The 15459-nt window shown below is 41.4% G+C and overlaps 1 protein-coding gene across 1 annotated transcript in view; it reads left to right on the top strand.

Annotated features, from left to right (window-relative positions):
• CPXM2 (carboxypeptidase X, M14 family member 2) overlaps positions 1 to 14977 on the top strand; it is a 68277-nt gene extending 53300 nt beyond the window's left edge. Inside the window, exons 9-13 of the mRNA XM_030951652.1 lie at positions 141 to 320; positions 1445 to 1742; positions 5920 to 6059; positions 7204 to 7303; positions 12232 to 14977. Of these exons, the coding sequence (XP_030807512.1) occupies positions 141 to 320; positions 1445 to 1742; positions 5920 to 6059; positions 7204 to 7303; positions 12232 to 12482 (969 nt within the window). The 3' untranslated portion in view covers positions 12483 to 14977. The remainder of the gene's footprint in view (positions 1 to 140; positions 321 to 1444; positions 1743 to 5919; positions 6060 to 7203; positions 7304 to 12231) is intronic.
• Positions 14978 to 15459: the final 482 nt, after the last annotated feature.

Below are 15459 nucleotides of genomic sequence, written 5' to 3'. Positions count from 1 at the left end.
TCTTCCATTTCTCTGTATAGAATTATCTCTGGGACATTCCCAAACATTCTGCAGGGGCTCACAGGTTTCTGGATTCTAAATGAACATTAATTTTTAATTTTCTTTCTTTTTCTTTCTTTTTTTTTTTTTTTTAATCTAAGGGTTCAGAACTGGGGGGCTGGTCTCTAGGACGATGGACTCAGGATGGCATTGACATCAACAATAACTTCCCTGACCTAAACTCTCTGCTCTGGGAGTCAGAAGATCAGAAGAAGAGTAAAAGAAAAGTTCCAAACCATCACATCCCGATCCCTGACTGGTACCTGTCCGAAAATGCCACAGTGAGTACGGCCAGGAGAGGGGACACAAAGGCTGGGATGTGCTGAGAGAGTGAGATTTACATTTCTCAATAAATGGATAACCTGGGAGTGAAGTTCCACACCTGATCTAAGTCAATAATTCCCTTTATGTCAGTGGAAATAAAAATGCGCCAAAAAAGCACCATTTCCCCCAGGATTTAGAGGCAGGTCTTGAGGAAGAAAGTGTTTCCTAGAGGATTTTCTTTTCCATCAGCTATTGCAATAACCTGAAGGACTCCAAACCCAACTTTTAGGCAGCAAGGTAGGCAAGAAGAAGCACAACATGAGCTCAGCCATGTGGATCAGGCTTCACCCAGGTTTTGTGGCATAGATGAGCTCTTTGAAATCCTAATTGTCCTGGGATTTTCTTACTTGCTCTTACTTGAAATATATTCTTATCTCAAAAAACACAGCTACAGATCAGGTATATGCAAACCTAGTGCTGCGGCTTATGTTAATGTCGTTTATTGGATTGTAAGGTCAGAAATTTAACTTATTTTGGCCTGACTTTTTAAATATAATGGCAGCTATTAATAACAGCTTCACTGTGGCAGATTTTAGTACTTTAGAACCACACAATCATAGAACAGTTACAGTTTAAAGGGGCCTCTGGAGATCAGTCCAAGGCAGGGTGACATAGGAACACATCCAGGTGGGTTTGGGATGTTTCCAAAGAGGGAGACTCCATGACCTCCCTGAGCAGCTGTTCCAGTGTGCTGCCACCCTCATGGAAAAGTCTGAGTTGAGACTTCCTGTGTTTTAATTTATGGGCTTTACTTCTATGTTTAAAATCCCTTGCTTTGGAAACAAGGAGGGGGAGCAGTGTCACCATCTGACACCTCTGTCAGTTCCTGCTCTGGGCCTCACTCGACATAGATGTTCCTGTTCCATAAATGACTGATGGTGAAGATTTTGTTAGCTCTTAAGGGATGTTTGTGACTTCCCAGGGAGGGCTGACAAGCATAATAATTTAAAGAAGGCCTTCTCCTTGCCCACATCCCTTCTGCTGGCCCCTCACACTCAGGAACTCCTGATCCTGCTCTCCTTTGAAGCAGCACAATCAGATTTCCACGCTGAACCAGATCTGCTGTCGCTTTTCCCCCCAGGTGGCGGTGGAGACGCGGGCGATCATCGCCTGGATGGAAAAAATCCCTTTTGTGCTGGGTGGCAACTTGCAGGGGGGAGAGCTGGTGGTGGCCTATCCCTACGACATGGTGAGGTCCATGTGGAAAACCCAGGACTACACACCCACCCCCGACGACCACGTGTTCCGCTGGCTGGCCTACTCCTACGCCTCCACGCACCGCCTGATGACGGATGCCAGGAGGAGAGCCTGCCACACCGAGGACTTCCAGAAGGAGGACGGCACTGTCAACGGAGCCTCGTGGCACACCGTGGCTGGAAGTAAGTGGCAGAAACTCCAATTGGTGTTCGCTTGCTAATTAGGGTAAAGCCAGAGCTGCCTGGTGTGCGTTGCAGCGGCAGCGGCGGTAAAAATGTGTGTTCCAGGAGGAATATTTCCAGATGCCGCTGCTGTCATTAATACCTGGTGACTGCTTCTTTTGCAGCCAAGTTTCCCAAAAATGCACGTGCAGAACAGTAGCTTTAAGAAGTCTGTGCACTCAAGATTGTTTGTCAGGAAGAAACCAACCCAGTCCAAGACCCCACACAAGGTGACAAGAAGAAAACTGCTGCCAAGCACCACAGCCAGTGTCAGAGCTGAAGCAGGGGCTTCAGGGAGAGATTCCAGTGGCTCACAGATTAGGAAATCCTGATTGCAGCCTCCTGCTGACTGAACTCGGCCTCAGATCAGCCCTCACTCACATTCACTGGCTGCTGCAATGAAATGCCATAAAAAGCTACTGTTTGCCTGCTACTCTTTTATTTCTAAAACACCTGGATGTCCTTACACTTAAATTTTGTATGGGCTCCACAGGCATTCCTGCTGCCAGGATAAATCACAGCCTGGATCAATCTCCACACACCCAAGCCTGTCACCCTGTTAAGGAGCACAGAGGGGAAGCCATGGCCTGTAGTGTGGCCAAAACCTCCATTTCAAGGAAAGCCCAATTAGAAACCCATTTTTAACAGCATTAAGCATGTTTGCCTTTGCTCAAAATCCTCGTGTTTTTCTAAGTGCATCAATCAAGCAACATATTCCCTGAAATTAGGAAATGAGACAGGCATCTGCCACCAGTGGGCTGACAACAGGAGCAGCACTAATGGCAAACAGATGCAGGCCAGTGTCTCTGAAATCCAGATTTAGTTGAACCTGGCTCGTGTTTGGAACCTGCAGGTACTTCCACTGTGTAAACATTTTGGGATTTTGGACGTGGCTTTATGGCTTTTATGTTGGCCCATGTGGAGTTAGTGCTGGCCATCCTTTAAAGGCTATAGTTGAGAATTAGCTTTTCAAATATTTTCTCAGGAGCTTAAAAAGTGTTGGGTGAGTTTGGGGGAAGCCTTGAACTCTGAGGTCTGACAGTACAATCCCGTACATTTCTGCAGATTCTAAAGCATTCTCTGAGACCTGACATGACCACTTAATTATCTAATTTATGAATTTAATTTTCCTAAGTGCTATAAGAAACATCATTGTGAATCAATCCAGAAAAGATGACATTGGCCCTGTCACTTACAGCTGTCCTACTGAGTTCCATTAAGTAAAGATGGACAATATGTAGATGCTGAATATTACCCTGATTTCTTAGGACCAATTACATTTTGGATTGGTTTCATCTGATTTGCTTTATTTCTTGATGATGTTTTAATTATGATTTATGTCCTGCTCTGTTACATTATGGTAAGACCTCTAAAAAAGTGCTTGCAGAAGCTCTCTCTCCCACCCATCCTTTTGTGTGAGTGGCATCTCCTCATTGTACAACACTTTGAAACTGCCCCTCTCCTCATCCACCTGCTTCCTTGCAGTGGTCCTGCACAGAAACTTCTCACTGCTCATGCCATGGGAAAATTTAGATGGCATTAGATTAATTTAATTTAGAAAATATTTAATATTTATTTAAATATCAAATAAATCTCTAATATTTATTTAATTTAGGAATATTAGATTTCATTTCCGTCTCTAGAGAAGCGTGTGCACTACAGATACCCAGCATTTCCTCATGCCTTTAAAACCCAGCCGTGATATTTCCCACACATTATTTTGTGCAGTGAATGCAAGTTCTCCAGCAATTTTACATATAAAGTTTCTGCACTGGATGAACTGCACAGAGGCAAAAAAAGGGATTGATTTAATTTTATTTCCTGTGTTTTTGAGGCTGGATTTGCATGTTCAGGCACTAGGAAAGAGTCACTCTTGGCAACACAAAGCCATTTTCTTAAATGCATGTATTAAAACTGAGCAATTAGTGTGTATGGCAAAACATTTCACAGCAGATTAATCAGGATGTTATACAGTATGTGAGGGGAAAATAATTGTGGCTGTTTCTCAAGTGGAGGGGAAGCACATTTATGTAGAGTAGCATATGCCACTGGCTGATGTTAAGGTTTTCCCCATCAACAAAAGTGAAAAGTTTAACATCTGTATTATATAATCCTCCTGCTCTGCTTCCAGAAGGCACTGAGGGCTCATTAAATACTTGACTACTGCTCTGTGCTAATTGGACAGGAGCAGGGATTTTGGTTTAACTCTTCTTGGTCAGAAGCACTCGGTGAATGCAACTCCTGCTAATCTTTGCTATTTAAAAAATAACAATTAATGATCATTAACAAACATTTTAAAATATTTTCTTATTAGAAGTGCAGGTGGAACAAGAAATGAAGCTCACAGAATTTCTTCCTCTAGTGTTCATGTTCTGTATCTCGTTATCTGTGTGAGAGTGGAGAACTAATAAGGAGGAAAAATAATGGTGAGAAACAGGAGAGAAACCTGCAGAATGGAAATGTTCGAGCTGTGTATGTAAAGACAGCCCTCCTTAGAGCTCCAGGCCTTTGCAAAGGTTACAGTGGTGTCTGAAATGCAGAATTAAACTGCAGCTTCTCAGAGACTGGAGGCACTGGGGTTCCTGGGGCTTGATTAGGAGATATTTCTGATGGAAATTCCTATTGCAGAGCAACAGTGCAGATCCCAGTCTTCTGCAGCACAGTGATAGGGAGAAAAGATCCCCTTTCATTTCTTACAAACTACAGACACCATATGTGACCTAAAATAATTATTACTGCCTTGATTTTTCTGGCTTTTCTCTCAGTTAGGTTACTCAGGGAGGAAAACAGACTGAGGAACTCTTTCACCAACTGCTCTGATAAATCACTTTTACATAACAGCCCCTGTGAGCACATAGCTGTGTGTCCTGGCATTCAGGGTTCTATCAAATGGGAATTCTGTGAATTGGGTGAATAGCTGCACCTCCCTGCCACCCAACACAGACAATTCCATTTCTACCCAGGGCACTCATAAGGGAGAGCTGCTCCGTGGGTAATGTCCAGGATTAGGAATGCTTAGTGCTTTCTTTAAAAAGCATAAATTTTTCTTGTAGAGAGAGACCTTTCCCTGGGCTGTCCCCATCTTCTCCATCTATAGAATCCCAGAAGGGTTTGGTTTGGAATGGTCCTTAAAACCCATGGAGTTCCACCCCAGGCTTGGAGCAGCTTTTCACTATCCCAGATTCCTCCAAGCCCTGCTGTCTTGGTTTGAAAAGCCAGGTGTCTGCTAAGGAAGGCAGGAGTGTCCCCTGAAATGGAAAATGTAAACCCCCTCCCTCCAAATTATTGTAAGTTTGAAATTAAGGGGCTCTCAGGCAAAGATATGGGAGCAAGAATTACAGTTCTTTATTAGGGAAGAAAATAAAAATAAAATAAACAATGCAGTAATACAAAACAACTCTGCTAGAGTCAGAGCAGGCCCTGCCCCCTGTGTGTCAGGGGGTGGCACAGCCCCATCCCATGGGGGCTCAGCCCTCCTGCAGTGCCAGCTGTGCTGCTGCTGGAGCAGGGATCCTGCACAAGGGGGAGTTTTCCTCTGCAGCTCCAGGGCTGCTGCAGATGGGCCTGGGCTCCCTCTGGCAATGCAGGGCAGCAGAAAGCTGCTCCTCTGGCAATGCAGTGGGCAAAGGCTGCTGTGCTGCTCCAGGCTCAGATTGGATCCAGGTAGGAATGCTTGGCTCCTCCCCTGGGCGGAGCATCTCCCCATGGGATGCTGGAATTTGATCAGCCCTGCAGGGACACTCACTGGCCGTGGACAGAAGATAATTAATAATCAATGGCCCATGAACGGAAGAGATCTCCTGGAGGGAGTATTGGCTGTCGGACAGATAAAGAAAACTGCCCAATGAAGTGCAGAGAACTGCCCCAGCTCTGAGAGATGGTGATAGAATACACAGCCCCAGCCACACCTTGCAGCCCAGGACACTTGTCCAACCTGGCCTTGAGCACTCTGGTGCTTTGTTACAGAACATCTGGCATTTCTAAAACCTTTTTTCCCTTCCAAATCTGCAGGCTAAGCCAGCTGGATGAATACCCAACTTGTGTTTAGAGAAGTTACATTACTTTGTGTAAAAACTCGGATCTGACCAATAGATGAAAAAGGTCATGAAGTTGTTCCCTTTTTCCCCAATATTGGCAGGCATCAATGACTTCAGCTACCTGCACACAAACTGCTTTGAGCTCTCCATCTACGTTGGCTGTGACAAATATCCCCACGAGAGCGAGCTGCCAGAGGAGTGGGAAAACAACCGCGAGTCCCTGATTGTTTTTATGGAACAGGTATTCACCTGGCACTTTTTGTTTGGATTTAGATGTTTATTAGTTTTATTTATATTAATTTTTCTATGTATATATTTAGTAATATAATTTACATTAATAATATATAATATTTATAATAGATATTATTATAACATGCAATATATAATATATAATATATAATAAAATATAATGCTATAATAATATATAAAATTATATTATAATATATAATGTTATATTATAATATTTATATATTTTTATATTTATTTATATTAGTTTTATAAGTTGTGAGTTTTGTAGTATTTTACTAATCAACTAAAAAATTGAGTAGTATTTTTAATAAGGTTTTTTAAGGATAAATTGTCTAATTAAGAAATGATACTTAAATTATTTTTATTTTTAACTTAATTTATTAATTGTGTTTTTTAATGTGCACTTTTTTATTTAATTATATAATACTACTTACATTTATTAAGAAGAAAGTGAAGAAAAAGGATTACTTTCTGTTTTAAAACTTTTATTTTATATATATTATTATATTCTAAAACATTAAACTTTAAGTTTTCTATTATGTGATACTTTACACTTTTATTTAAACTACACACTTATAATTTTAGCATTATTATTTAATTTTGGAAGTTTTTTTATGATTTTAGGTTAAATGTAGTGGTTTTTTGGAGTTCAGTGCCTGATAGTACAGAAAGTCTAAAATTCTTAGCAGCTAGGGTTCCAACACCTACTATTTTTCTTGCATGACTAATTATGTGGTTATTGGTGTTTTTGATAGACATAGCACTTCAGCCGGGCTGCTTTGACTTCAGGGAATAAAATAATGAAGCTTCTGAAAATGTGATGTGGGTGATGAGCTTGCCAGAAAGGCCTGCTGGAAAAGACCCCAATATTGTGTCTGTTGCTTCATCTGTTCTTTTTATCTATATCTTGAATTTGATGCCTCAGATATCCTAACAAAATTCACAAACTGATTCACAAGTAAATGCCTGAAGGGCTGCTACAGGGTTAATAATGATGTTCCACAATGTGGTGAGCCATAAAGTAGGAATAAAGAAATATAATTCACTTATGGAATTAAAGATTCATTGTAAGTTCCTAGGAATATTACTGTTCTTTGCTGTGGAATATTTACTTGGTTTTTTTACTCTCTTCCCAGGTCCATCGTGGCATCAAAGGCATTGTGAAAGATGTGCATGGGAAGGGAATCCCAAATGCTGTTATTTCAGTGGAAGGCGTCAACCATGACATTCGCACAGGTAAAAAAAAAAACCCAAAAATACAAAATATCATTGCAAAAGGACAGATTTGTGGTTTAAAAACAAACCCACTGAACCATGTTCCTAAGTACCACATCCACATGTGTTTTGAATGCTAATTTTATGGGGTTTTATCTCTTTACTGGTGTTCTGTGCTTTTCATTTGCTGCCCCTTCCATGTGCTTTGCCACTGAGGCACAGAGTGAGGCAGATTTGGACGCACAAACTGATTTCAGGCCCTGGAATATCATAGAGCTTTGTGACTTCCAAATCTTTCATGTTTGCCACAAGAGGTGATCCGAGCCAATAATGAATCCTGGAACATCTAACTTAGTTTATGATTAATTTCAGTGCTACTGTGTCTCCATTGTGAAAGAAAGCATTGAATGACAGATACTTAATTAGGCAATAATGATTCTGCCTTAAATATTTCAAAATGGGACCACTGGGAAATGACAGTGGGAATTAAAGTAATCAGCTGTTTTTTCCTGTCTTGGAAGCCTTGGCAGTGCTGAAAGTCTGCCATAAAGTGTGGGTTGGGTTACTCTGTTAACAAAATTAATGTACTGCTCTGAGTTAATGCAATATGTGATTAATCTCCAGCTCTCTGTACTCTGGATTGTCATGAAAAAAAGAAAAAATAAAGTGCAATAAATGTGCAAGATCCCAAAATCCACCTTGTAACAGTCAGGGAATCTTGCAGCTATTTACATCTTGACTTATTGCTGGGCGTCTATGGCTCAAGGCCATCTGCACTTGTTAGTAAAAATAAAAGTACCTATTTCATTCCCTTTAATTTTTCTTTTTAATGAGACGTTTAAGCTCACACTCTGGAATCACTGTGGAATTGGGAACATAAAAGTTCTATCTTGTTTCATATTATCCAGATAACAATACACGTCTCATTAGTCCCTGAAACTAGAGGATTTATGCTGGAGCCAAAAAGCTAAAATGACATGTATAACTCCAGAGAAAGAAGGCAAATTGTCAGCAGTCTCCTTTCATTTATACCTTTTAAAATGAAAAATGTGCCCATTTAAACCTCTGAGTTGCCTTGATGTAAAAATAGGCCAAGCAGGAGAAGAATTATGGCCAGAACCTCTATTCACAAAAGTTTTGTTTCAAGTGAGCAGAGCTCTGCTGTTTCACTGCTGCATTAACGTGGTCAGCTGCCCCGTAGAGCCAGACAGAAGTTGCCTATGAAAGCCCTGTAATAACATTTAAAGGTTTGAGAAAATTCCTTTACTTCTTCCTGTGGACTGAAATAAAAGCAGATTGGTTTGGCTTTCTCCTGGATACAATATCCCTGATGGAAGGAGAGGGATGCTGACATTCAGCTAACACCATTAATGGGCTAATTGAAGGCATTGATTCCAGGAGCAAGAGCTTTGTGGGGAATTATTCCATTTTCCCTCAATGCAGATGTAACTATTGATTAAGTCCGAGTGATTCCATGTCGTTACAGTCAGATTTGGGCTGGACTCCATGAAAAAAACCTCTTCAAAAAGAGTTCAGTTGTGTGGACAAATGCACCTTTCCCCCTCCATGGTGCAAAGGCAGTTTTGGGGATTGCTCCCTGTAATTTGGGAAATTATAAAGTAAATATTGATAGAGAAATGTGCAGTTCCTTCCTGGTAAAACACTTCTGTGTCACAGCCAGACTTCAAAGACAGGTGCTTCTGTGTGGTTTCTGAACCAAAGTGTAATTAATTTAATTTCACACAGTGTCCAGAGAAATTTTTAATAATATTTTGGTAAGTTTGCAGTGATTTCAGCATACTTTATGCACCAAACCCCAAGAATTTTGAAGTAGCATTTAGTAATATTTAATATATTAGATATATTTATCTAATAAATGTTTATTTAATTAGTCCAAGCTAAGCATAATTCTGGTATTACAACTCTCCAGCCTCACTCCTGGCTGCCTGGTCCATACAGAAAATTGAGTTTAAGTTGTTACTTAATGCTTTGAGTATGCAGCACTATGGCCAGGTTTCCTGGAGAGTCTTTTGTTGGTAAAAAAGCATTAGAAAGATTTTTATAATGTATTTAAATCAGTGCAGTTTGGCACATTTAAATGTAAAAATTGCTTTTGCACTTTTACAATTACTTCATTGTAACTAAGGCCTGTCCTATCAGGCTCAAAGGACATTTCTCTTAATTGTAGAATTTTTGGAGTAGTCTGACATATTAAATTCATAGCAATGCTATCTTTGTCCTGTAATGCATTGTTATTTTATCAAAGCAGACATGGCAATCCCTTTCCAGCCCCAGTAGGTGGGTATGGATGCAGTCTGCCTCCAGCCTGCTCCCACTGGAACCTATTATTTCAGCAAACCTATTATTTACTAAATTTGTCTGTGTTTTTAATTGTGTTTCTTTTTGCCATCTGTTCTGATTTTTTTTTTTTTTTTACTGGATTTAATCTGATTTGCAGAAAACCCCAACCTTTTAGCCTGGTATTGAATTCTGGGCACTGACAGCTGACAGAAATACTCCTGTCTGCTTGCTCCTAAGTGGAAACAGGGAATGTGCATCCTGCTGAAGGTTGAATACCCAGCTTTGCAATGAATTCCCAGTGGGGTGTGAATGTGTAGGTTTATTCCTGGTCCTGTGTGGGGTTGTGATGAACTGGCTGCTAAATGTGTCAGGAAAATGTGGGTCAGCTTTGCAGTCCTGGGGCTAAAGCCAGCCTGGGAGCAGGGATGTGATCACAGCCACCCACGGGGGATCCAGAGCCCTCTGCCTGCCCCCTGGTATTGCCAGAGCATTTACAGCTGAAAATGAGCCCTTGGGGATAAATAGGAGGAATTTGGGCAGATTTGTGGTTTGGCCTTTTGCTCAGCTTCCCAAAGTCCCAGTGGTGAGGGAGAGCTGAATAAAAGAGCCTCTCTCAGAGCCTTTCCTAAAAATGCCTGAGTCATGAGGAACAGAAAATGTGGACCTTATTATCACCCCAAATGTGGTCAAATTGACTTAAAGACCCCCTGATCATATTGGGATGTAAGAATGGACCTGGTCAGGGACAATTCTGGCACACCCAGAGGCTGCACTATCAGGGTATAGTCAATATTGCCATTTGTTAACACTTGCTGTTTGCAAACACATTTTTTATTTTACCAAATCCTAAATTAAAACGCTGTTTCTTTAAACAGAGGCTGCCCAGCCTGATCCTTCCCCATATATAATATTTTTATGCAAATCATCTTCAGTTTTTGCTACACTGTGCACTGCCAGTGAGCCCAGGCTGGTGTTAGTAAGGCTGTCAGGTCTCATCAGTGCTAAAAAAGCCCAACCCCTCCTCATGCAGGAGATGTTCCATTTCTATTTTTACATGGAATTGCTTATTTGAGTATGTACTTTCCTTCACAGGGAGTTCCTCCAGGACAGAGTGCAAAACTAATTTTAGGTAATAGTTTTTCCCCTTTTTCAATTCACAGCTAAGAATATTCGGTGGTTAAAATCATATCTAAAAGAAGCCTAAAACAATCCTGATGCACATATGGGTACATAAAATGGGTGTATCTGAGATCATTCGTGGGGAAAAAGAAGAAACCAAAAACTCCTGATTCAATGAGGTGTTAAAATACATTTTTATGAGTAGGTTAGTTGATTGCAGGAGCTTGGTTTGTGCATTTACATTTAACCAGGTGGTTAAATGTCCTGGTGAATTTACTTTGTAGGAAAATCAGTGTAATAAACCCCAATGTAAGGCTTAATAGAAGGGAATATTTACTTACACCAGAAAGTGAGTTGATATTATGTATTCACACACTCTTCCTAACAAACAGCACCAAAATCTGTGTCCTGGCAGACTGATCAGGGTTATGTGATCTGGATATTTCACTGGGGCTCCTCTGGATCCCTCAGTTAGGATTGGTTTGGGAGAAGTCTTTTCTGCCCCATGGGAATCACCAGATTTTGCCTCAGGCCTTTCCAACTGCCAAAAACCTACAGCTGGTTTGGAGCCTTTTTGCATCATTTGGAAAATATGGTTGAGGTGTGCTTTTCTCTAGGGTTGGCAGGATGAGGAGGGGTATTTGTGGTGGGGGCAGCCCCTTGGGCACCCTCCTGGTGTGAGGATGGAGGGTTCTACCTGTGGTGTCATCTTACCCATGGCCAAGGACTTCTCCTGGGGATGGTGAGGGCTGGGAGTTGGACTCGATGGTCCTTGTGGGTCCCTTCCAAATCAGCTTATCCCACGTGATTCTGTGTCCTCATCTGAGGGACTCAAGTTGCCCCTGTGTGGTGCTGTTCTCAGGGGTCCCAGGATGAGGGAAGAGATGAGAATCTTGACTCCATGTTTCAGAAGGCTGATTTCTTATTTTATGATATATGTTATATTAAAAGAAAATTATATATTAAAACTACACTAAAAGAATAGAAGAAAGGATTTAATCAGAAGACTAGCAAGGAATAGAAAGGAATGATCATAAAATCTTGTGACTGACAGAGAGTCCGAGACAGCTGGACTGTGATTGGCCATTAATTAAAAACAACCACATGAGACCAATCAAAGATGCACCTGTTGCATTCCACAGCAGCAGATAATTATTGTTTTTCTTTTCCTCTGAGGCTTCTCAGCTTCTCAGGAGAAAAATCCTGGCAAAGGGATTTTTCATAAAATATGTCCATGACGCCCCAGGAAAGATTAGGATGCAAATTTCTTCATGGGAAGGGTTTAAAAGAACTGGGGCAGGCTGCCCAGGGATGTGGTGGAGTCTCCATCTTTGGAAGTGTTCTAAAAATCTGTGATCATGGCACTTCTGGACATGGTTGAGTGGTCAACGTGATGGTGGTTGTTGATGGTTGGACTTGAGCGTCTTAGAGATGTCTCCCAACCTCAGCAATTCTGTGACTTTATAAACACCACTGACCTCAAGGAGAAAGGACCAAAGCCCTGAAAACCATTTTTCCCCCCCCACCAGGAGCTGACGGGGATTACTGGCGTCTCCTCAACCCGGGCGAGTACGTGGTGGGCGTCAAGGCCGAGGGCTACACCGCCGCCACCAAGACCTGCGAGGTGGGCTACGACATGGGGGCCACCCAGTGCGACTTCACCATCTCCAAGACCAACCTGGCGAGGATCAAGGAGATCATGAGGAAGTTTGGGAAGCAGCCCCTGAGCCTGGCGGCGCGCCGCCTGCGGCAGCGGGCACGGCGGTGGCAGCGGCGGTAGAGCGCAGCGCCAGCTCTGCTTCTCCCAGCCTGGCTGTAGTCGTAGTGAGAGTTACATAGCCCATCTCTTCATGCCTTTTTCTCTGCACCATGAGGCCTTTCTGTTTGTGGAGCGGGATGGATGCTCGGGGGGGTTCTCATTTTTGGTGGGAAAAAAATCAGAATGAAGTCGAACCAAAAGGAGCCCCCAGTTGAGGGGAGGGACAGGGAGAATGGAGGAAGGTGTTTTGAGTTGAACTGGAATGAAATGTTTTGCTTGTTGAGTTGTTTAATCCTTTGTCAATCTGTTTCCTTTAAAAGTTGAAGAGAAAGGATAAAAAACAACAGCAGCAAAAAAGAGATACTTACAAACAAGAAGTGTTCTGAATGAAAAATTGAAAAAAGTATCTAAAGTATGAAATTGGTATATTTTTGCCACTCATAAAAGTTTTGACACTCTTTATGTTTTATTCTCATATGGGAGGAAAAGCTGAGAGGCCACAACTTCTGTTTAATGTGATTAAAACTTGTGTCAGAATTTCTCTCTTTCTCTGAAAGCTCCCCCTTTGATAAGCACTATATTTCAGGAAAAAAGCCTGCAGCGAGTAACCCACCTTTGCTTTCCTGCTTGGGTTGTTTAGATTTAAGGATGCTTTGTGCTGCCAGAGTTACATTCCAGAGTGTTTTCTCCTCTGGCTTTTCAAGGCTGCAATTTTACTCCATGAACTAAACCTGACAAAAAGGTTTTGGGATCAGGACCACTGTGGTGTGGCAGTTCTTCCCTGATGTGGGAGAAGGACCTAAAAAAGCTTTTCCTGAAGATACAAACACTTGTGTCTTGTATGAGAGGAGAGGCTTAGTCACTGAGAGGTGCTTAATTCACAAATCCTCTGATACCATCTTTTTTCTTAATTTTTGGCCTGACTTGAGGTGCCTTTTGTGCTCCTGCACATCTCATGCCTCTGTCTTCTGTGACATACAAGGGTTCTGGGCTCCTCTTGCTGCTGCTTTTCTGGCCTCATGCTTCTTTGGGAGCAGGAGTTTTGCTTTATTGTTGGCTTTTGAGTAGTAAAATTGTACAGCAGGACAGGATCGAGATTCAGGAAAGATGCAGAGCACATCTAGGAAAGAATCAACACTGGGCAAAGTACCAGCTGACGAAAATACGACTTTGCTCCATTAGCTTCAATGTTATGACCTAAATTATACCTAAAAAAACAAAGTCAGCTGCATGATTTTAGCCAGTCTGTGGCTAAATAACCATCTCTTAACATGCTTGGTAGCAGACTGCCGCATACTCTTCCAAATACAATTCTGGTTTAAACATTTTGATTGCTATTTACAGGTTTTGCCAGTTTGATAGGATTCTTGGAAAAGATGTTCAGCAAAATATCATTGAAACTGAGGAAAAAATAAAGCAGAGTAGAAAAGTTACTGTAAAAATACCATGTGCCATCTGTATTAATTATTTTTTATTGTCAAGGAATGAAGGAAACACATAAAAGGCAAAAGACTGCAGAATGAAAAACATAATCTAGAGCCCTTGCATAGTAAATAATCATACTCCTAAATTTCTTAGGCAATTTCAGCTCTTCCTGGTTCTGCAGATACCATTAACTAACAGCAAAGGCTCCAATAAAACAGAAGAGTGCACTTGTAATTCTCTGTGACTGAAATTATGGAACGCCTCCAAGTCAGTGTCATTTCAATTAAGTAACAGAAGTAAACAACTCATCCAATCATTCCATCTTGTGGAATTATATTTTACTAATTTCACCCTCTTTGCACCCTTACAGCATCCTGGATGCCATGTATTTCTGTGTAGCAAATATAACTGCAGTTTGTCAAGAAGGGATATTTTTTTTCTTGAGAGCTGGGAAGGGATTAATAATGTCTTTGTGCAGGTAACAAAGTGAAATAATTTTGGAATATGGAGTAATGACAGCAGACAATTTGTTTGCAGTTAAATTTGTTGTGTTCACTGGCATATGTAGATTTTATGACCATCATGACAGATGAAGAGCACACAAGATTTTTTGGGTTATGAATGGAGTTTTTTGGATGGGTTCTCTCGGGAGTCCCACAAAGGCAACTTTGTGGGTGGTTGGAATGCACTGGCAAAAGTGGAACAAAATAGCCAAATTTAAATGGGATTGAAGGTGGAAAGCACTGCTTTAGTCCTGGCAGGTGAGGCCTTCCTACAGTGAGATAATGGTGTGAGAGTTTAACTTCACAAACCTTGAGGATCCTGTGCTTTGTTCTCAGAACTGAGGTTCTTCCTGTGAGAAATTATTTTTCATTTGATAAGAAGGAATGGATTTGATGGGGAATTCTTGGACATCTGTTGGCTAAGACTGGATGGACTCTGCTGAAGGCCTCAGGTGCTGGGGACAGTGGCTTTGGTGCTCTTTCCTGGCTGTCACTAGTGCTTACACGAGTTTGGGCACAGCAGAACTGGGACTAATGCAGGTGACCTTACTCCATTTTAGTCCAGGCATTCCTAAATAAATGGCCTAATAGCTGTCAAGTGGACTTGTCTGTGCAATTATTTTCTGATTGTCCAGCACTGGAAAACACTGAGGCTCCAAGAAGTTTTACCAGGAATAACAGATGTGTGAATATCTTGTGCTGTTTATGCCTGCCCTGGATGTAATGATGGCAAACTGATGTGTGCCCTATTTACTGCTGTAGTTATGCACTTGGGAGTTAAAATGTTCCTTTCCTTTGAAATACACAGCACCATTATTTTACCTTCAGACACATCCAAACCACAAGCCGGTAAATCTGGATATCAATGTTTTCTATTTTGCCTCCTTTTCTACCTCTTTAGAACAGGTAATTTTTTTCTAAAGTCTGTGCTTTAAATCTCTTTTCCTTTTAGTCTTGGAGGAAAACAGACAGCCCTGCAGAGATGCCAAGAAATAAAACTTGAGGGTGGACTCAACACTTTTGTAATTACAGATCCATTTGAACAGCTTATAGCAGTTCTCTTATGTGAG

Source organism: Camarhynchus parvulus, chromosome 6 (genome assembly GCF_901933205.1).
Source record: "Camarhynchus parvulus chromosome 6, STF_HiC, whole genome shotgun sequence".
NCBI lineage: Eukaryota > Metazoa > Chordata > Aves > Passeriformes > Thraupidae > Camarhynchus > Camarhynchus parvulus.
The sequence above is the reverse complement of the archived record's forward strand: the minus strand, read 5'-3'. Positions and strand labels throughout refer to the sequence as shown.